Source organism: Pteropus medius, unplaced genomic scaffold (genome assembly GCF_902729225.1).
Source record: "Pteropus medius unplaced genomic scaffold, Ma_sr-lr_union100, whole genome shotgun sequence".
NCBI lineage: Eukaryota > Metazoa > Chordata > Mammalia > Chiroptera > Pteropodidae > Pteropus > Pteropus medius.
This window is the reverse complement of record NW_024349519.1, coordinates 4,289,610-4,312,041: the sequence shown is the minus strand read 5'-3', so window position 1 is coordinate 4,312,041 and position 22,432 is coordinate 4,289,610. Positions and strand designations below refer to the sequence as shown.

At 35.1% G+C, this 22,432-nt stretch overlaps 1 protein-coding gene across 7 annotated transcripts in view; it reads right to left on the bottom strand.

Moving 5' to 3' along the window:
- NELL2 (neural EGFL like 2) overlaps positions 1–22,432 on the bottom strand; it is a 300,577-nt gene that overhangs the window by 120,310 nt on the left and 157,835 nt on the right. For all 7 annotated transcript variants that reach the window (XM_039882249.1, XM_039882250.1, XM_039882245.1 and 4 more), the window contains one exon: positions 9,497–9,622. In XM_039882249.1, coding sequence (XP_039738183.1) covers positions 9,497–9,622 — 126 coding nt within the window. The remainder of the gene's footprint in view (positions 1–9,496; positions 9,623–22,432) is intronic.

The following is a 22,432-nucleotide window of genomic DNA, read 5'->3' as shown; positions in this document are numbered from 1 at the left end:
AAGTGATTCAAATCCAAAAAGTCTGCATGAGCTGGTATCCATAAGCTAAAATGCCACAAAATGTTCATAAAGAAGAGAGGGCCAGGGAGATTATGATTTGATTTGGACTAACTAAAGAGAGAGGCTTTTTGGACCTCTTTGCTATTTCCTGTCTTGTTTTCGCCATTTGTTATTGTTGTATTTCATATTTAATGAATATGTATATGCTAACCTATTACATAAAAATGTCTCAGGTGGTGACTTAGTGGTTATGATTTCATTCTAAAAAAAATTCTAAAATCAGTTCATTAGGCCATACTGAAAATTTGCTTTCCAAGAATACCAATGAAATATTCTGTCTTCTTTGGAATGAAATACCATATCACCCCGATTCTAGGTCATCATTGATTTGTAGAAGTATCATTAATTTAATAAATAACTTTCCACCAAAAAGAAAAATAACATAAACCAACAGCAAAATAAAGCATTGATACTTCAATATGCACACCTCAATTAGAATGTGCACAGACTGAAAGAAATGTTTTAGAAACCATAAAATGTGTTTAGAATTCTCTATAGGATTTTCTGACTTTATCTTCTATAATCCCAGTCACACTAAACTTGCTATTATACAGCAATCTATACTTTTGTACCTACTGTTCCTTCTTCCTAAAATGTTTCCTCTCACTTCTTTCTCTTCTGAATTGCCTGTTCAACCTTAAATATCTCAATTTAAATGTCGCTTGGTGATGCCTGCCCATATCCAGTCTTAAGCCAGATTACTCACGGCCTCTTCTGGGCTCCCCACAGCTCTCTGCACATTTCTTTGTTACAGAATGTACCACAATGTACTGTCATGATTCAATTCCACTATCTCCATCTATTAAATTGTACAACAGCATTATCATGCACCCATATCAAAGCTCTGATGTAAAGTGAAAGAAATGTGTGACATCTCATGAATTTTTCACAATCACTCATGCACAGCTCTTACACAACACATTTTTACTACTCTCTCTTTACTCTTATTCATCCATCTGGTGTTCTTTATCAACACTTAGCTGAAGTGGGTTAGTTCTAATAACTACACATAATATTCAATGTCTGTAGTAGGCAGCCTTTAAGATGGTCCCCAAAGATCTCTACCTCCTTATATTCCTGCCTTGTGTAATTCCCTTCCTTTAGTGGGCTGGACCTAGTGACTTACTTCTCACCAACATACCACAGCAAAGGTAATAGGATAACACTTCTGTGGTTAGCGTTACAAAAGATGGTGATTTCCACCCCGCTAGCAGGCTCTTTCTTTTATTAGCTTTGATGAACAAGTTGCCATGTTAAAAGGCCTCTATGGAAGGAGCTGAGGGCAACTTACAGTTGCCAGTGCGAAACTTCATCTGCCAACAAGCATAGAGATGAGATTGGAAAAAATCCTTCCCCAGTCCTGGAGGTGAACTTGATTGCAGCCTTATGAGAGACCCTGAAGCAAAGGACCCCACTATTCCATCCCCAGATTTCTGACCCACAGACACTGTGAGACAATAAATGTATGTTGTTTTAAGCTGCTAAATTTCGGAGTTATTTGTTATATAGAGCAGTAGATAACTAATACAATGCTATTCTCTTTGATCAAAAAGAAAAACTTTGTTTAAGCAAAAGGAAGCCTCTTATATGGTATCAGAAGTTATATGAAGAAAGTACCAATCACTAAAATAAGTGGCAACGGACAGTGAAAGCACATACCAAGCAGTCAGTGTGGCCCTGCCTCACTCTAGCAGAAGCACACAAAAGAGACGAGGTTCTGGATTTGAGAGAAAAAACTCACCCTCAGAGCCCAAAACCATGAGCTGAATGTGACACTGCAGAGGGGAGGAAAGGAGAGCATTAAGACAAGGCAATGTCATCAGGAGGTTACACACCCACTGCAAGATCAGATCAACAGCAGAACCAGAAGATGAACTCTGTTCCATGCAGTTCCCAAACAGTGAGGAAGCACAAGGAAGGTCAAACTTTCACTCTGGCTAACATGTCAAGGCCAAAAATCAAGGAAGCAAATGAAAGGCATCTGCTGAACCTCAGCTTCAATAATCCTGTCCTCCACAGGTGTCTGTTGCTAAGACACCGCTATTATTACACTCCTGGCATGTATAATCCTTTTATTCTATTATGTGAGTTTTCAGCTCTATGCTTTTCGTATAAAAATCTCAAAATAAAACTCAAATAATACAGCCATTTGAGACAAAGGTGAATTAGGGTTTACTGACTAACCAAGTCAAAGCAGGTAAGGCTGGCTAATGAGGCAGAGCCCATCATCTTCAGTGCTCAGGTGAGCTTGCACAGAGGCGAGTTTGTGTGGACACATGCCACTGAGGGCTTTGATGATCAAACCATGGCTGACTGGTGGAGGTCATACATGAATACAACGATTGTGCTGAGATGTTGCATAAAGGCTCTGACAAGCCTAGAAACTGCTACATCAGAGCTGACAGATTCAGATAGCACAGACTCCTTTCCAAGCTTTTCATCTTTAAAAAGGCAATTCGGCTCCGTGAGCCTTTGAGCTTGTTTCATTCTGAGCTGGCTGCTAATTGTATGCATGCACATATGTGTTTCAGAAAAGAGATAAGCACATTGCCTTGGCCTCCTCACTAACTGCACAGACACATCTCACTTCTGTTCTCTGAAAGTTTTCTAAACGTGGTCTGAAGTTTTCTAAACATTAACCCTTCCTGGTAATCACAGTTCACATTCTTCTAGAGATGCTTTGTTGATTATGTTTGTTTAAAAATGGCCTTTCATTATTAATTCTTTGAGTCTTGGGGCTAGATATTTTAATTTGCTTTTGCAATCATGTTTATAATTTCAATTCACTCTAATAACTACACAGCGTAATAATACATAGGGAACTACAGGAGATGAATAAACATCTTTTAGCATTAGGGATCATATTTAAAGTTTTAAAACCTAAAGTTGTCTGATTTCCATGAACAATAACACAATGTTATCATATTTTGTAATGCTGACTCCAAAAGAAAAAAAAAATTAAAGTGGTAGTTCGTAAAAATACAAAAGTCTTTCCCAATAGTCATGGCAACTAGTAGCCAAATGGCAGGACTGATTGCTGATTGTGATTCTTTAGAAAAGAAATCCACTCGGAAGCAACCGGGCTCCTAAAATTTGCCCTGCTGGAGAAATGACCAGATGCAGTAATTCTTTAGAAGTCATATTCTCTACTCTGGGCAGATTAGTTTCCAGTGTAGGGCCCAGATGCATCTAGCTAGCCCAAACATATCCCAGTCCAACACTCATTCACAGTAACAACAGGACCTCCTTGATCCTAGGAAAAATCCTCATATGGAAGTTTTTCCAACTTCCAAAGAAAGTGCTATTCAGTTACACCAAGGTTTCTCTTTCTTCTTTTAAGGCCCTCTTCACAGTACATAATAAGTACAGTTGAATAAGCAATAAGACTTTGAAGTCATTGTTCCAGCAAAGCTATCTATTTTACAAAATACAGTAACTCCGAAAATAACCAAAAAAAGTGCCCAGTTGAAAGGGTCCCAAAGAAATAAGACATTTCCTCATTGTCTAATCATAATAGTAACAACAATTATAGTAGCTAACATTTATTGAAGATTTCTTCTTTGCTAGGCATTTTACTAGAGATAAAGTGCTGAGGCATTTTACAATGAAAACAACCTTGTTTATTTAGGATTTTCTGGTGAAAGCTGATACGCTTATTTTCACTTCCTGTTCTCGTGGCCCCTTAGCTTCTCTGCCATTGTCCACGGTATTCTTACTTCCTTTACTATTTATATACCAATAATCATTTTGGTACACACACAATGAATTATCTGTATTGTTCTGTTATCTGTGATTTTGATAAATCCATCCAGAGCTATTTTTAAATAGCTGATAATAAAGTTAGTTATTGTCCATCCATACAATAAATTACCAGCTTCAATTTAAATTCTTTTTGGAAGAATGCAGAATAAAAAAGAATAATATGATTGTTGTCTTTCCAAAATATCATCTCTTTAAACACTTTAAGCAAATTATCTTTTCTAGCATTGCTTGATAGACAACTTTAAGCAAACACACAAGAGGCAGCTATTTGAGAAAAGGGCATGCATGGGTTATAACGGACTTACAACCTTTGCTTCAGCTGCCCAGTAGTAAATCTTTCCCTGTAACCTTTTGTGCATGACAATAGTGTCCAAGACTCCTTAAAATGCTGGGAAACCAAAAGTAAAAAAGAAAAGCAAAGAAAATATCATGATAAAATTCACGACTCTTTCTCCATAATCACCAAACTAAACAAGCCTGACACTCAGGATGGTAGTAAGGGCAAAAAATAAAAAATAAAAAAAATTAAAAAATCAGTATTGACATTGCTAGAGAAAAAGAAGTAACTACAACAACGAGATCATAAAATGTAAGCACTAGGAGTATTCAGTGCTATAAACAGTTAAGTATGTTTAGAAGTGAAACTCGGGGAACATCACAAGAGGCTCTTTGTCTAACAACAAGAATCAAGTATGTAGTAGAATTCTTTGTGCTTAGACATTTTATGGCCTTCTCTAATATGAGACATGGACCAAAGCCAGCATCAGAAGGCCTTGAATAACAGAAGCACTTGGGGTCAGTAGAAAGCATATTGAGCAGGCATCAGGAGAGTATAATTTAAAGGGCTCTAAGAAATCTCCTCTGCCACCTGGGCTGAGGCCTGCAGTTTTAACACTGGAGAATCATTCCCTTAGGTTAAGCTAAGAACAAGTTTTTAATAAGGGAAAGGAGAGGGAAGAACTTAGGAGAGAGTGGGCCTTATTTAGAAGGGAGCCCTTTTTTCATGCCAAAGGCCAATGAAAGGACAGTGGGTACCATAAGAAGTGAGAGAAGGCATTACCATATGTGGTCTAAAAGAAAATTGATGGGAAAAAAAAGGAGAAAGTTAAAAAGAAGGTATACAATGAACAATTTTGATGGAATGAACCTAAAGCTGAATTTCTCAACCTTGGCCCTACTGACATTTTGGGTCATATAATTCTTTGTTATGGGGGGAGGGGGCAGGCTATCTGATACTAGGTCTCATGTGCAAAATGAAGATTAATGACTCAGTTGGAAAATAGCCAGAGAAAAGCTTCCAGTTGAAAGGGTCCTGGAAAAATAAGACATTTCCTCAAGAAGACAGCTAGTCTAATAATAATATTATAGAATGTTTAGCAGCATTCCTGGCCTCTACCCACCAGCTGTCAGTAGCAACCCCACAGTTGTGATAACCAAAAATGTCTCCTGATATTGTTGGACAACCAGTGCCCTAAAGAATCAATTTTATACCTAAGCTGGGCAAAACTTTTTCTATCTCTGTTACTCGTCCACCTTTCTTATTCTCTTGTTCCTACTCTAAAGAACTAAACAACAGTGGAAAGATTACAAGATCGTCAACATGAAAATCACCAGAACTCCATTTTTCAACTAATAATCAGAGCAGAGAGATGTATCAGAAAGATCTGAAATGAACGCCTTTCATTCAGAATATTTTTATCCTTTGAAAATTCCAAAATTCTTGATTCCATTTTTGTTTCTAGAGATATTTTATTCTTTGTTCATCATACAAGACCAATTCCAAAAAGAGATGTCCAGGAAGACTAAAAAATTTGCCCAATTTAATGAATGCTTATATGAGTGACTCATGAAAGCCATTAGTCTAGATAAGTAATCAAGAAACTTTGCTATGCATAAAAATTGAGTTATTTATTCTACTATCATGGCTTATATGCATCAAACACTTTTCCTTTCCTTCCTTCCCCTTCCTTTTGTCTTTTCTCTCCTTTCTCTCCATCCTCTCTTTCTCCTTCTCTCCCTCTCTCTCTTTTCCTTTCCTTTTAGGTATATCCACGCTTTTCTCTATGAGAACAGGGGAAAATGTGAGGAGAGAAGTTTTGAAGCATTAATTAAGAAAAAATATACACCTTCACTGGAAGGAAAATTATATTAATGAGTTTAGAAGAGTATAAACTGCTGCGTCATTTGTGCAAATGGTACCACTGAATCATGAATGTAATTGTATAATAGAGTCAGAGGCCCCGAAAATGTTGATTTATATTTCTTCTACTGATTTCTGATTTAAGATTATTATAAAATCTGTAAAAGAAAAATTGCTTTTGGAGTTCAAGCTAATGAACTGAAACAATCTATAAGAAAGGTAGTTTAATTAATTAACATTACACATTAAATAATGTATTTCTACATAAAATATGAATCTTTTCCCCTTATTTTTGTTGAGTTGTAAATTAAACAAATGACAACTCTTTTGTTTAAGAGATAAGAACAAGGAGGCTTATCTTCTGGCTCCTTTTTGCCTCTCACTAATCGCATGACCATGAGCAAGGCAATTAATCTCTCTGAGACTCAGTTTCCTCATCTGTGAAAGGTGATTGGATGATATTATTCTTAAGAATTCTTCTATCTCTAAAATTTTATGATAATAGGGAAAATATAATTCATATCATCTGAAACTGTAAGAAAAAACTGTGCAAATCTACCAACTATGGAAGGTAATTACTCTGTAGCATACATAATTTCTATACCAGAGCTACAGGGTTATGAAAGTTAAAAATACTTCTTTTATTCATCAAAGTTCTCAACTATGAAGTGTATTTCTCTTGGATTCTTCTTTAAATTAGAATGTCTATGATTCATTTTTTGATGGGGCGAGCAAGTTTGAGAGTCTGCTGGGTACAATGTTGAGAGTGTCAGCGGTTATGTTATGGCAGGGGGCTCTTCAAAAGGAAAAAGGAGCAAGAATACAGATGCAAAACAAATTCAGCACTCCAAGAGCTCAGCCACAAACATCAAAGAATGGCTCTATAGTGGTGGCTTGACATTTATTCTGGAAAGCCTTCTACTGCAGGTATGAGTGTGTTACTAAAATTCCCAGAAAATAAATCCCAATCTTTATCAGAGAAATAAATCTCTGCTCTGTCTTATGGGAGCTCTTGAAAAGATGCAAACTATGTAAGTCAACTGTAATTGAAAAATTTTTTTAAATAGTTTTAAAAATTTAGAAGAAAAAGAAAGACAAGGTACAGCCTCAATGCCTTGAGCCACAAAGCAAACCCCCATCAGAGGAGTCATTTCCTCAAATTTTTTACACAGATGCTAATATTAAAGTGTGGAGGGAGAGATGCAAAGAGGTAGAATTTAAACATTCATTTCTTTTACAGGAACTCTGCATATGTGCTGACCCTGTATGGTCCAACATGAAAAGTTTTGTCAGAGATCGCCTGACCTGAGACTACAAAATAAAATCCAGTCATATTTCCTAGAAAAGCCAGCTTTTATATACAAATGTAAATTCTCAAACTGGTAGAACTACTCTTGTAAATAGGAAATTTAAGAGCAGGAAATTCTCTCTTCCTCAAGTAAAAGCAGAGAAATACAGGTGCTGGTTGGAGACACTGTTGCATCATGAAATACATTCCTTTACCTGCCTGATCTCGAAATTCTTGGCCCCAGTTCCTTAGGCACAAAAATCATGGCCCAAACAGTTTTTCTTAAAATGGTTTTGGCCTTCTTTGGCATCCTTACAAAAGAATACTTCATTTATATCATTGGGTACTTTGGAATCTTAAGGGAAAATTCTCCCAAAGCAGTCGAAAACTAACAGTAATTTGTGGGATTTTATTCAGAAGGAAAATGTATTGAGAGAGGTAGAACCAAAGCAGAAGATTCTCTGTAAGGGATGACAGTTAAACTGTTCTTGGATTTATAGCCAGACAGACAGGCTCAGAATGGAAATGAACCTCTTGAAAATATCCTGCCCTAAAGAAACACTCCTTATTCAACACTAGGCCAAAGTATTCTTACTTAAAATCTCTAACATTTTTAAAGAATATTAGAAAAACAAAAAGAATCAATAAGAAGTACAAAAATATATGAAGCTTTTTAAATATCTACGACAGAGAATCAGCAGACTCATTGAAAATTGCTGGCACTTTTATTTTTAATGAGCACATTTTGAAACATCACTGTCTGATATGCAGCAGTTTTATGTCAGTCTTTGTACGTGTGTATGTGTGTGTCTGTGTGTGTGTTAACCATTACATTGGAACTAAGACTTACTGATAATATCAATATTACAGAGAACTGTGCATTTATTAAAACCTGTTCTTTTATATTCCTTTTTTGTGTTGAAAATTATATCTGTAGTCCCTCTTCAAAACACTCTGCCACTCAGTATGATTAAATTTTGTCTAAAGAAAAAGGGTACAATTGTTCCCATAATGTGGAAATGTTACAGATGAACTGACAAAGCAAGAATTTTTAAATCTATTGGCAACTCTATATTAAATATACTTTCTACTCTCAGAATATCTTTGGTTATACTCCAACGATTGGGAAGTTACTTATTATTTTTTATTTCCATCATTCTGATTTTTATATAAATACTATATTTGAATTTAGAGGAAGAAACTTCCCTTGGCTTTAACTGATAAACAGGTTCACAGTATGGTCATTATAATAAAGACTTAGAAGAGGACATACTAATACAAAGGCATAAAGTAACACTTTTATTATAGATTCATAGTTTTACTGGGAAGTATTATAGAGTCTCTTTCCCTGGAAACCTCTAAGTATTCTTTATAAAAAATTATAAAGTTAGAAGTAGAGTAAAAAGTGATAAGAATAACATTTTTAAGTATTCTCCAGTTTTAAAATTCTATGTTTTTCTAAAATATGGTCTTTTTATGTTTCTTACATTAAAAAAAAAAAGAAATACAAAGGAATATTTTATTTCACCCCCACATTCCTCAAACCCCATAGTCTTTAAGCTACTCTTCTAGCACAATTTTATTTCATATTCTACAGGTAGGAAACCTACAGAATATAAAGTGAATAGGTTGTCTTATCCCAGGCCACCACCTTAAGACACTGCTAACACTCCAGATATCCCCGAACATGACTCTGGATGGGACTGAAGGGAGTGATATTTTATAAAACAAGCCAAATTTCTTTGATGTAGTTACTCAACTATAATTGCCAGAGGGATGAAGGAGCCGAATTCTCTTTAACGTTCCCACTTCTTAGCACTCCAAGAATCTATTCCTGAAAGTCATCACATTATTTATGTCATTATTCCTTTATTCAAAAATCTACTGTCATATAAAGGAAATATTATTTAGAGGATATTTCTCAGATTTGCCAAAGAATTCACACAAATTTTGAATATAAATACTGTTTAACTATAAAATTAGTACAATATTGATTTGGTTCTTTTGTTTTTCCTTGCTTTCCTAACAGGGAGTATAAAACATCCAGAGCGAGCAGGTTTCCTTTCCTTAAAACAGATTCACAATTAACTACCAAATCAAAACCATATGCTTCTGCTTATGACTTGTTTTGTTGTAAGGGTGTATTTATAGGACACTTCTCCAAAAAATTAGAGTTTCTTTCAAAAACATTTAAAAATAAATTTAAGACATAGAAAGATTTTATTTCATAAGCAGTCATTGTTTACCTGTACATGAATAATCATCAATCCTGATGTATCCAGTTTTGCAGATGCACATGAAAGAACCTGGGGTGTTGACACATATCGTATTCTCACGGCAATAATGGCGCCCTTCAGCACACTCATCAATGTCTATGAAGAAAAGGTAAGACAAAGAGGTCAATAGTGGCCAATATTCTAGAATTTATAATTTTCTTTGGTGTGGAGAGGGTAAGAATTATTAACTGAAAAGGATTTTTAAAGTGTATTCAGAACATATCCTTAATAGGAATGTTTGATGTTCAAATGACAGAAACCATAAAATTTTTTTCCAACATCCCTTGCTGGGGTTTCAAAGATGTTTGTATATTTCAACTTGCATCATTCTATATATAATTGGAAAATTTCAGTGCATTCATCTACTTGTGTTTGATAAAATGAATCAGAAAGTATAGACTGGGCTGTCTAAGAGTCTTGGAAGCTTTGATCACTGAGTCTATTATACATTACTTTTTGATTCACTGGTTATTCTGTACACTTACTTTTAAGACCTGGCAAGAGGCGAATCAAATATTCAATATACATCATAAGTTTAATAACTTCATTTAAAGATAGGACACCAATAACATGTAGCTTATTAGAGACACAAGTAGAGATATAGCTATTCCAGGAAGTATCCAAATAGGTATGAAATTACAATGTAGAGACCTGATATAAATAAGAAGCTGTAAAATAGTAAAATAAGGTATCATACTGAAAAAATTCCATAGTAATTCACACACCAAGTTTTGAGAGTAAAGACTTACAAATGCTAAGCCATAATAGGCACTAGTACTAATTGGGGAAAATGTAAATTTTGACAATAATACTGTCTTTCTTTTATAGCTCCTCTCTACATGAAACATAAAGTATTTTACAGTTATTTTATCATTATATAACATTCTTTATTAAGGGCCTTAATGCATTGACCAGGCAAAGTATTTCTCCTTCAGAAGTCTGCTTTCTCAAGTCTTTGAGGTAAAACCTTTGAGGTGAATCCACAAAGCAGCATTGCCCTCATTTGTACTATTAAGAGAAATGGATCAATTATAGGAGATAGCCACTACTACAGAAGTCATGCAATTCATATAACCTCAACTATGTTCCCAGACCTGAGAATATCAAAGGCAGTAATTGACACAATCTCAGGAAGCTATATTTTAGAGCTAGAGGGCTCCTGGCAAGCATCTGAGCTAACTACACTTTTTACAGATGAAAAAATTGAGGCCTAGAGAGATTCAATTTTCCATTCAACTTGTAAATGAAAGTCAAAACAATAAATTCCAAACCTCCTAGCATACAAAACCCTTCTCAGTTTGGTCCTTACTTTTCTGGCATTACGTCCTATAACTTCGTTCCCTTTTTCCTGTGTTCGGCCACACTGAGCTTCTGATCATTTCTTGAATGTGCCATGCTCTTTCATACCTAGTGCCTTTGCATATGCTATTCTCTCTACTTCTTTTCTCCCTATCACCACCCCCAGTGCATTTTGTTCACCAGTGAATGCACCCTTTAAAAAATCTGTTTAAATGTCTCTCTGTGGAAACTTCCCTAATGAAGTAAAATTATCCCTATTCAGTGTTTTCATAGAAGTTTGTAAATGTTTCCATTATAGATTCATCTATTATACCTTTATTAATTTTTATGAGCACCTTCTTTCCAATAAACTATCTATACTCCTCAAAGGTAGAGATTATCTAGTCATATTTCTTAACTCTGGCTACACCTTATATTTGTCTAGGATGCTTTCAAAAAACATTGGTTCTCGAGCCAACTCACAAATCTTCACTCCAAATTCTGATTTAATTATCAGTGGTGAAACACAGGCAATGATTTTTTTTTTTAATCTTCTCCATGATAAGTCTAATGCAGGAGTCAGCAAAATTTCTAAGTGAAGAGCCAGATTGTAAATATTTTATGCTTCAGGAGTCATAAGATCTCTCCTGCAACTTCTTAACTCTGTTGTTGTAGCACAAAAGCAACCATAGACAATAAGTATATAAATGAGCCTGGCAATGTTCCACTAAAGCTCTATTTACAAAAACAGATGATGAATTAGATTTGGCCCATAGACCATAGATTGATGACCCCTGGCCTAATACATTACCAGGATTAAGAATCACTAGATACATAATTCATTTTTGCATTCACAATACTTTGTAGGGTGTCCAGGGCCATGTGGTGTCAATAAATGCTACAAAATGAATGAATAAGTGTTTCAAGGCTAGTTTAAGGAAGATGTGTGAATGCTCTCAGATTTTCTGACTTCTGGTATAATACTCTTCTCATGATAACATGCTACTTCTAAATGTTTGCATTGGTCTGCAAGGAAAATGTCACATTCAATTACAGCCTAAAAATCAAACTATAATCAACCTGGGGAATATGATGAAAAATCATTTGCTTCCAGAATTTTAAAATCATAATAGAAAGGATATGGGATTATTAATGCACTCCGCTGGATTGATAAACTTTAACCCTACCCCTGAGACAGTGCTATGGAGAAGTGAGTTATTGAAAGCCATTGCAGGAGTCCCCTGGGCTTAAGCTTGGGAGCTAGGGGGATAGCCAAGAAGAAGTCCATGTGCACAAAGGCATGAAGAATTTACCTTTGGGGTTAAAAGAGCCAAGAATAATAAACATAACTCAGTGAAGATATCTTGGTTATCAGAGGGAAGAATGTGTGAGTACAGGGTGGTGTCTACTCAGAAGAAGAGTAGCTCTTAGTGAGAGGCCATCAAATCTGGTAGACTCAAAGAAGTAGCTTCAGTGCCTAGAGGAAGGCTGAGTCCCAGTTAGAGCAAGTGTTAATTATGAAAGGCCCTGAACTTTTCTCCAAATAGTATCCTAGAGAAGGAAACTTATCCCAGCAGGAGTAGCTACTAAATCTGGCAAATCAAACTCATAAGTACACATGAAGCATCCCAGATCCTTCCCAAAAATACTTAAAGAATGAGAACTTGAAGAATACTAAAGTGCTATGGGAAGAGATGGGGAAAGAAAGAGTGAGTTAGAGTTATTTCTGTTAATGTGACCCTATTTACAGCCATGAGTTAGTGGATAAATTGCTTTATAAGATAAATAGGAATAATCTGTGAAAAAGTAATACTGTCTTTGACGGTTGTTTGTTGTTGGGTCTACATGCCAGACTATTGGGAGACATTGCCCTATCCAATTTGCTTTTGTAGATGGTTCCCTTGTAAGCTATCATGGTCAGAGAAAATGTGAAGCTAAGACATAAAGCATGAAAAAGGATCTTATTTAATGTGAAGCCTTTTAGGAACCTAAATCATTTGGATCAGATAGAAATATCAGATTCATGACCAAGAGACATGAGCATTAGGCTTATTTTGTGAAGCAGTATCATGAGGGGAAAAGAAGTAGAAGAAATAAAAACTAAAACATATCATTATAACACTGTATAATTAATTGCCAGTTGCCTTTTTAAATTTCTCATTCCCCATCTTCAAAAAGGAACTCCCCAAAGAGCCACATTTATATACTAAAATTGCAATGCTACATAAATGTCACTTCCATTTACATGAACAGATACTCACAGGCACAAAAATGGCATGACTAAAAAGTAATCTGGTGAAAAATTATGTTCAAATTTAGTCTAGGGCATATTTTAGTTCCAAATCCCAATTTAAAAACTTAACGAGTCAAATTCTCACAATTCAATTCTTTACACATTTATTGAATATTTTCTATGTCTTCGCCACTTTCAGTTATACTGATGACCTTAAGAATTGGAACTACAACCATAGGTGGATAGTAACAGGGATGGAGTATGCTTCAATATAACTTTCTCTTAAGTAGAGAGAATTATACAGAGTTAGAAAGGGCTGCCTCAGAAGATAGCTTTCTGCCAATTGGAAATATCCAAACAAGAGCTAGACATGCTGCAGAGATTCCAACATGTCTAGCTCATGCTGTACCATGTGGCTTTTAACATACTTTCTAAAACAGTACAAAGAGCGTTAGAGACCACGCCTTAAAAAGATTTAGAATCCAGGAAATAGCAACATCATCAGCATTATCATCATTATCATCCAGTTAGGTGCCTTCTGTGTTTTAAGCCTACATTTTAGAGAACAAAATCTCTAAAGAGATTCATGGTTCTTTGAAAACAGAGTATTACACAGCCAAATAAGTTTCTGGACCATTATGTTACTATACTGATCCCATCCCCCTCCTTAAAATTCTCAATGAATATGAGCAAATTACAGACTCTGAAATATCTAGGTTTTTTTTTTTTAATCTTCATTCATTTATTCAACAAGGGGATAATGGACTTGGACATCCACCATGTCCAAATACTGCATTAGGAACAAAGACAATTTCTAGCTGCAGAAATAACTCTTAAATGATAACATTGTGAAATGATGCATGCTATACAACAGAAACATATACAATGTGCATTAAATGGGCAGCAAACAACTTTTTAACACCCTACTTGCTTGTTCTGAGCACCTATTAATGCAGAACACATTTGGGAATTTATATTTGATGATATAAATAATTTTATAACTCTTCCCTCCACCAACTTGAGGAGCTGATAATGAAATTAAGAAGCTAGGACATACTTACATGAATAACAACTGAGGTCTTACATATAAAGTAAGAAAGAGAGAGAAGAGAAGAGAAGAGAACAGAACAGAACAGAAGAGAACAGAAGAGAAAAAAGAAAGAAAAAAAGAGGAAAGCATATACTAAAAAATCTGGTATTCAGAAAAAGGTTGCTGACTAAGGGCAGAACAACCAAGGAAAAGTTGATGGTGTAGCATTACTTGGGGTGGATTTTGAAGACGTAGGTTTAAAGTAATAGACTCGCACGAAGTTGGAGGGGCCTGCCCAGGAAGAGAGTTTCCTGTCAAATAGAGATGTTCAGAGATGAGAGAGATTACTATAGAGATTTAAGTCTAGCGTAGATAGCATAGGCAGCAGAAATATGAAATGTTCAGAAATAGTGAGTATTCCATTTGACTGGAGTTTATGCAGAAAGAAAAAATGGAAATACGGTTATGAGATAGGAGACACAATGACTACACTTAAATGTTCAACAAATACAAGAAAGGGAATTTATTTGCGGTGATATGAAGACATTAAAGCATTTGGAAGAAGGGAATGGAGAAATGGCATAGAAAAATAAATCTCACAAGAATTGGTAAGATGATGCAATTGTGGAGTTGGTAAGAGAGATATAATCAAGGTGAGAAGAATGTTCATGAATGAATAAAAGTCTAAGGTGGTTACTAAATCTAAAGTAATCTCCTCAGCTCTAGTTTCTCCATATTACTTATCAATGTCTGAAAGTATCCTATTAAGTTATTTGTTAATACTTTTGTTGTCTATTTATATTGGAATATAGAATTCGGGAGGATAGAGACTTTGTTCTAGAATAATGGCTAGCCCTCTCGAAATATCTGCTGAATGAATTGATGAATCTTTTCATGGCTTTTCATCTGGAAGTAAAAAAAGATAAGTATCTTTATTCTCACTAGTCTGACCTGGACCTCAACTTGGCAGAGTGAATCTTTTATCTTCCCAGTACATTGCCCAGGCATTTATTCAGACAGGAGCTTTTATGTGAACAGTGAACATAAGGCATCTTGGTGAAATAGTCTTATACAATGGAAGAACACTGCAATGGGAAAAAAGAAGCTTGGATTTTAGTAGTTGGCTCTATGATAAACCTGACAGACATTTCATCTCTCTGGACATTAATTTCATCATCTATAAAAGCAAAAGCCAGACATTTCTAAGACATTACCAGCCCTCATACTTTACAAGTCTAACAAAGAGAACACGATCTATGTGGTTGCAGTGGAGAATCTGATTCTCCTGGTTTTTGTAGGATACACAGTAATAATCTACCAAACTTAAAAAACAGAAGTAAACTGTATTTCTTATATTTGATCAACTTTCCTTGCCTCAGGATAATTCAAGCTAATCTTTTTTAGAAATAGAAATTTATAAATTTATAAATTCTCTTTTATCCTATCTGAAAGCTGAGGCTAACTTTATAATTATTGAAAACCATAGATTTTTAGACCTGAAAGGAACTTTAGAAATTATCTAACCTAACCCCAGTCATTTGCAATTGAAGAAATGGAAGCACAGAGATTCCAGACACAAATTAAAGGAGTGGCAGGGATCAGATCATGAAACTTTCGTGAGCCAAATAAAAAAATTTGGACTTCATCTCTATGAAATGAACACTTTTAGGAAAGGATTAATTGATTCAGATCTATGTTTTTGAAAGCTCCCTCTAGCACAAATTTACACTGTTAATGAGTGGCAATCATAATGAGAACCCTGTTTCCAGACCCCAAGTCCCAAAGTAATGTTCCTTCTGGCTTATAGATTGGTCTCCAAACTAACCTTAGAGGCAGTGGCTACTCAGGCATGATGCTCCTTCTGTGTGTTTCTGCCACACAACCCAGCGTTTCCATATAATGCTTTAAATGTCACTGATACCATTTTTTAAAAAAAGCATGGTGTATTTCTAAGGCTATAGCATTTATCTCAATTTTGCCCTGTAAAAGGATTATATTAGTATGCTAATGAACACTAATGCCTTCTTGCTCAGCCAATAAAATCTTGAAGTCATGCAGTTCAACAGAAAGGATCCACATACTGAAGAATAATACATATCAGTATGGGTTATTGCTTAGTCTTGGCCCATCAGCTGTGAAAAACTGTCTTGGCAAAGTTGGCAAAGAAATCAGTAACTTAATTCATAAACCAGGAAAAAGACTAAGTTCTGAGAAATGTAATTCTGGAATAAGATTTGAGTAACATTTGGGAAGATAAGAGTATTTTTTCAAAATCAAAAATTTGCAAGTATAAGTAGGCTGCTCAGTGAAAATCAGTAAAGAATAAATTAAAATGTCATTTACAAATAAGCTAACATTTAAAGGAATTGCCAGTAATCCTGTTTCAATGTCAGTGGCATTAATGTTTGTTTATCGAATATTAATTTATGTATTAAAACTATATATATCATATGTTACTAATACATCATTTTTTTGCATCTCAAAATAACTGCCATGTATTTTCTTCACTCATTTTTTAAAAATTCATTCATTGTACATCGTATGGCACATTCTTCAAGAAGAGTGAAAGCTATATCAGTCTTCTTATGACTCTTAATAGTCCTAGCTTTGGGATTCTTGAATTAAAATATATACATATACATATATGCAGAAGAAAAATTGGAGACAGGGTTAAGAGTGCATCATAAAATAATACTTAAGGGGATTGATAAGTTAATTTGGAAAACTAAAGGGCAAAGGAAACAAAAGCATGAGTAGTTTATGCATGTAATAGTTAATGAATTCCTACTATGTACAATATATTAACTTAGACACCAATGGCATAGCCTTGAATAAGACAGCTGTAGTATCTGTCCTTGCAGAACTTATAGTCTTTCTGACAACAGAGACAAATAATAATTTTAAAAATGTTATGGGAGTTTAATAAGGGTAGCACCATCTGGAAAAAAAAAAAAGTGAGAGTTTAAAATCTAGTTTTGCAGGGAAGGTAACTTTCCAAGAGGATGTGACATATAAACACAGGACTAAAGAAGAAGTAAAATTAGCCAGGTGAGATGGGAAAGAAGAGAGCATTTCAAACAAGGGAACCATGTGCAAATGCTGGAAATTGAGAGAATTCAATATATTCAAAGAAAAGCAAAACATTCGATGAGGCTAATGAAGTAAGCAGAAGCTATTTGTGTGGAGATCTTACGAACCAAGTGAAAGAGTATGACATCTCATGATCAATGGTAATCTATTAAAGTTTTTTAAAATCAATTTTTAATACATCATATGTGCATATGGTATAAAATTTAAAAGATACAACAGAGTGCACAATAGAAGTAAGATTGACCTTTAGCCACTCAGTTCTCCCACTCCTAATCCCTGAGATAACCACTGTTATGTGTTTCTTGTGCAAACTTCCAGAGACACTTTACCCCCATAGAAGCACATGCATGGGTACATATGTGCATGTGTGTGTGTGTGTATGTGTGTGCGCGTGCACATGCGCCTCCTCTGAAGGGTGTTTAAGCAGGGGAATGAGATGACATGAGTTTCTAAGCAAGACTTTTTAATTGCAAGGTAGAGAATGGATTAGAGAAGAGCAAAACTGAAAGCTAGAAGGAAGCTTACTTAGTGATTTAGGTTCCTGTATCTGTGACAGTATATTCTAGTTGAATTTGAAGAGAGTCTGGCAGATTAGAAAAAATATATAAAATGCACATACATACATATACATATACACATACATACACACATGCATATAATCTTAATTGACTGCACACTGGGACTGACTGAATACCTGCAGATGAGGAAAGGGACCTCTCAGTGATAACATCCTTCTTTCTTAACAACTGGGTGGATCTTTACTGTGGGGAACTGGAGGAATACATTTGGGTGACAGAGAAGTACGAATGTAGACATTTTGAATTTGAGGTACTTATAACATATCCAAGAAGAAATATCTAAGAGGCAGTTAGATATGTAGTCTTAGAGCTCAAGACAGAAGACAAGGCTGGAGGTCAAGATTTTGGAGTCCTTAGCACAGAGAAGGTAATTAAAGTCATGGTGTTAGACAACGTCACCTAGGGAGAGGGCACAGAATGAAGAAAAAAAATTAGGATGGAGCAAACTTTGGCATTTAAGGGACAAGTATAGAAAGGAGCCTAAGAAAGATTGTTCAGAGAGGTAATGGCAAAACTAGAAGTGTGTTGGGGGTAGACAAATGTCACTATCACCTTTTCAACTCACCTTCTATATTTGGGGAAATCCTCATCTTCTCAAGAAAGAAGTCACAACTCAAATCTTCAGTGTACTTGTCAGCTAGTACATAGGCATGCAACCTAGGACTGCCAATCAACGGCATCAAATGAACAGGACAAACAGAGACTCATGGACATGGACTATAGACTAGTGGTTACCAGAGGGTAGAGAGTGGGGTAGGAGGGGGGAGGTAGATGGGGTAAAGGGGATCAAATATAAGGGGGTAGTGGGAGGGTGAAGTGTGTAAAGGGGATCAAATATATGGTAGCTGAAGGAAACTGGACTTTGGGTGGTAAACACACAATAGAATATACAGATGTCAAATTATGATGTACACTTGAAAATTATATAATTGTATTAACCAATGTTACTCCAATAAACTTAATTTAAAAAAAGAAAAAGGAAAAAAAGAAGAGAACTCATGACGAAGCAAGGTTGTAAAATCTAGTAGCCATAATGGAGAAGGTATTCAGCACTTAGTGTAGCAGCAGTGACATAGCTTCTGAAGTCCAGTCCTGGGTGTCATCAGCGAGAAGTATGCAATATTTGTGTGAGTTGCGATGTTGATATTAAGAGACAGAGGTAGTAGGATTCGTACCCAGGTGTGATAGGTGTTGTCTTGGGTGAATGACATCTAAACATGTCCTCCCACATGTATTGTGAGCCACCTAACACGCTTCAATATGTTCCTTTTCTGCTTAAACTGTCAGAGTGCTTGCCACTCTGATCAATACAATGTAGTATCATGAAGACAAGGTAAATAAGTGTTTGAAGAAGGAAATGATCAGTAGCATTAATTGCTGCCTAGATGTCTGATTTAACAATATATAGAAGTTATCAGTGACCTTGGTGAGAGTAATTTGGAGGGAATATGGGATGGAAACTCTGCACTAAAGTGGGATAAGGAGAATGTCTCACTTGAAGAAATTGAGACAGTGAAAACAGATTACACCTTTAAGAAATCTGGCTAAATTTCTTAATAAAGGGGAAGAGGGGCAATAACACAAAAGCTTAAGGCAGAAACTTGAGCATATTTAAATGGTAATGGGAAGGTACAAACAGAAAGTGGTGATAACAGGTGGGCAAGTTTCCTCTGAAGGCAGGAAGAGGTGAGATTCAGAACTCAGAGGGACCTATTACTCCTAGGAGTGGTATCTATTAAGACTAGGGAGAAGGAAGAAAGGGTCAATGTGAAGCATGTTGGTTTATGTAATGGGAAGAGGATGATGAGAAAGTTACTGTTTTTGTTTTGTTGGTAAAGAAGGTATCTGCTGAGAATAAGAGAATGGGTATAGAGTCAAGGGTTTACAGGGAATGGTGAAGGTGTGAAATAATCATAGTAGAAGATGAGAGGAAACTGAAGCTGGGATGCATAGCAAAATTACCAAGCAGAGTACAGCACGCAGGGTTGGTAACCATGCACGCACAGTTGTAAAGATCCACCACTTAACATTTTTATAACACTTTGATTTTTACAGTGCATGTTCTCATGAATGATCCCTTAATTCTCACAATAACCCTATGACTACACGGAACAGATAGAGTTACTCCTCTTTACAGCCAAGGAACCTATTCGAATTTGAGAAGTTTCCCAAATGTTTGCTATAAGCTAGTAGCTGGCAAATCTAGAGTAGCATCACTCCATATAACCTACTGTTCCTCCACAATCTGGTCCCTATCTTTGCAGTTTAATGTACTAACTCCTGGATATTAGCTTCCTGTTGCAGACAGACTCCAAAACATGTCTTTCTCTTTCTCTTTGCTTTCTTTTCTCTGCCAATCCAAATTGGATTCACTCTTCAAGGCCCAGCTGAAGTCTCAATTTCTCCGCAATGTCTCCCCAACCTCTTGGACCATGGGAATGCCATCTGTCTCTATTTCTGCACTTTTTGTCTGTGCTTATTCATAGCTAGTTAGTAAGCTGTTTTGGCTGAATCCATCTTTCTTGAAACCGAGAAACAGATAGACAAATTTGAAAGATTGCCTCGTCATGTTGAATTTGAAAATTCATCAAGCTGAACAGCATTTTTTCCAAGAAGGCAGATTAATATTTCTAAATATTAAAAGCTAATTTAATAAATATATATTTATTTTGCCAAAAACAAGGGTTTCAGTCATTACAATATTTAAATTGCTGCCCAATCGGAGTTATTAGCTTAATCTAAACATTACATCAGTGCTTTCAAAAACGATATGGAGCCACTCCAATTTCCAGCTGCTTACTTTTATATGAATCACTGACTAATTGCACTGCTAAATTTGACAATGTTAATGTTTAATGTTGATTAGGAAGCATGACCTCACAACAACTCAGTATAAATAAACGTATATGTTCTACAATTTCAGAGCCATTTCTTCACCGTCACATTCTTATAAGGATATGAACAATCTGTAAAAATATGTTTGAGAGTACATTCTTCGTATTAAAGAAAAATCACTTAAGGGAGATGAGATAAAAAGTAGAGTTGGAAATATTCTTATGTATTATTAAAGTCCCAGAGATCTATTTTTATATCATACCAATGAATATGAGGTGTAATTTAGACCCATAATGTGCTTGCTTGCCTCTTAACAAATGTTTCATGTTTATTAAAGGCAGCACCAGTTTCCTAACTATCCATGTCTAAACACATGGGCTCTTTATGCTCAGGAATAGTCATTTGCCTAAACACGTCAAGTCCTTCTCCATCACATAACTCAAATTTCTCACTTTTCAATGTCACCTTCAATTTGTGCCTAACTGCTTCCCACAATCCAAGGCTATTGTCTCTTAAAAACGTATTCCTACTTCTATTCATAATATTAATAATGAAACTAACATTTACTCCAATGCCTGTTGCTTTGACCATGTCATTTCATTTTTCTTCACAGTATCACATTTTTTTCCACAGAAGATTCCAAACATAACCTTAGAACCACTGAATCAAAGTTGGATTTGTTTTATTTAGGCAATCCTTATATATTTCTAGCTATACTGTTTTCCTGACATTAATCATTTTCAAATTTCCATTGCCTATCTCCAAGACTTTTATCAGATGTCCTTAATGCAATTTTATTTTACATTGGAGTTGGTTCTTCCTTCTGAAAGCTAATGAATACACAAAAGAAGGAAGAGAATTGTAAAAGAAATGTTAACAGTTGTGTTTCATTTCAAGCTAGCATTTGTTAATTGACTTTTACACTTTCGACAAATATAACTAGAACATATAACTTGAAATTCTTGAAAGGCAAGATAGAGTTGGTATTTATAATTTAATATCTAAGTTATAAAGTTATACTTGACCTTAAACTTAATGGAGTTGCAAAAAGATTTTTCCATCAATTAAATTATTAAAAATTGTTAAACATATGATGCCTCATGTCACTGCAAATGGATTCTTTTCCAGGGAGGTGGCTTTTTTAAAAAATTAATTTTCATTTACCTAATGAAAAAATGATAATAAACTGCTGCTTCACCTAAAACATCTGCAATTAATTTAAAATGAATTGTTTAAGCAGATGTTTTCTTCCTAATAATAATAAACAAGTACATGTATATGTAATTATCAAATATTTTAATCTGCTACACATTTACCAAAAAATAACATGAATTCTCATGGTTACATTTAAAGTCTCATCATATAATTTGCAAAATGAGGATGAATTATACATATTCTATATCAAAGAACTGGTTAGAATATTATTCAGACTGGAAAGGAATTTGGCATAAAGTAGGTTTGGTTCTGGAAATAAACCATGGTAACTTAGTTACTGAAGAAGCTGAAGATCTTATTATAATTGGCTTAAAATATAAGATAATATCATCATATAAACTCTAAGAGTATTGTTACCTCTAGTTTCCAATAAACTAATGGTGTAATATCTTAGCTCTCAAAACAAATTCATGTTGCATGAATTGACTGACACACTATTAATAATAAATATATATCATAAATACAGGTTTAACAAATTTTTATCAAGAATTTATTTTTCTGGAAGGCATTTTCACATAATCTTATTTAACCTCCACTGCTCCAACAACCTCATGAGACAAATTCTCCCCATTTAATAGATGAGAAGACAGATGCTCAAAGATATTAAATGATCTGCATAAGTTCCCACAGTTACTAAATAGCAGAGG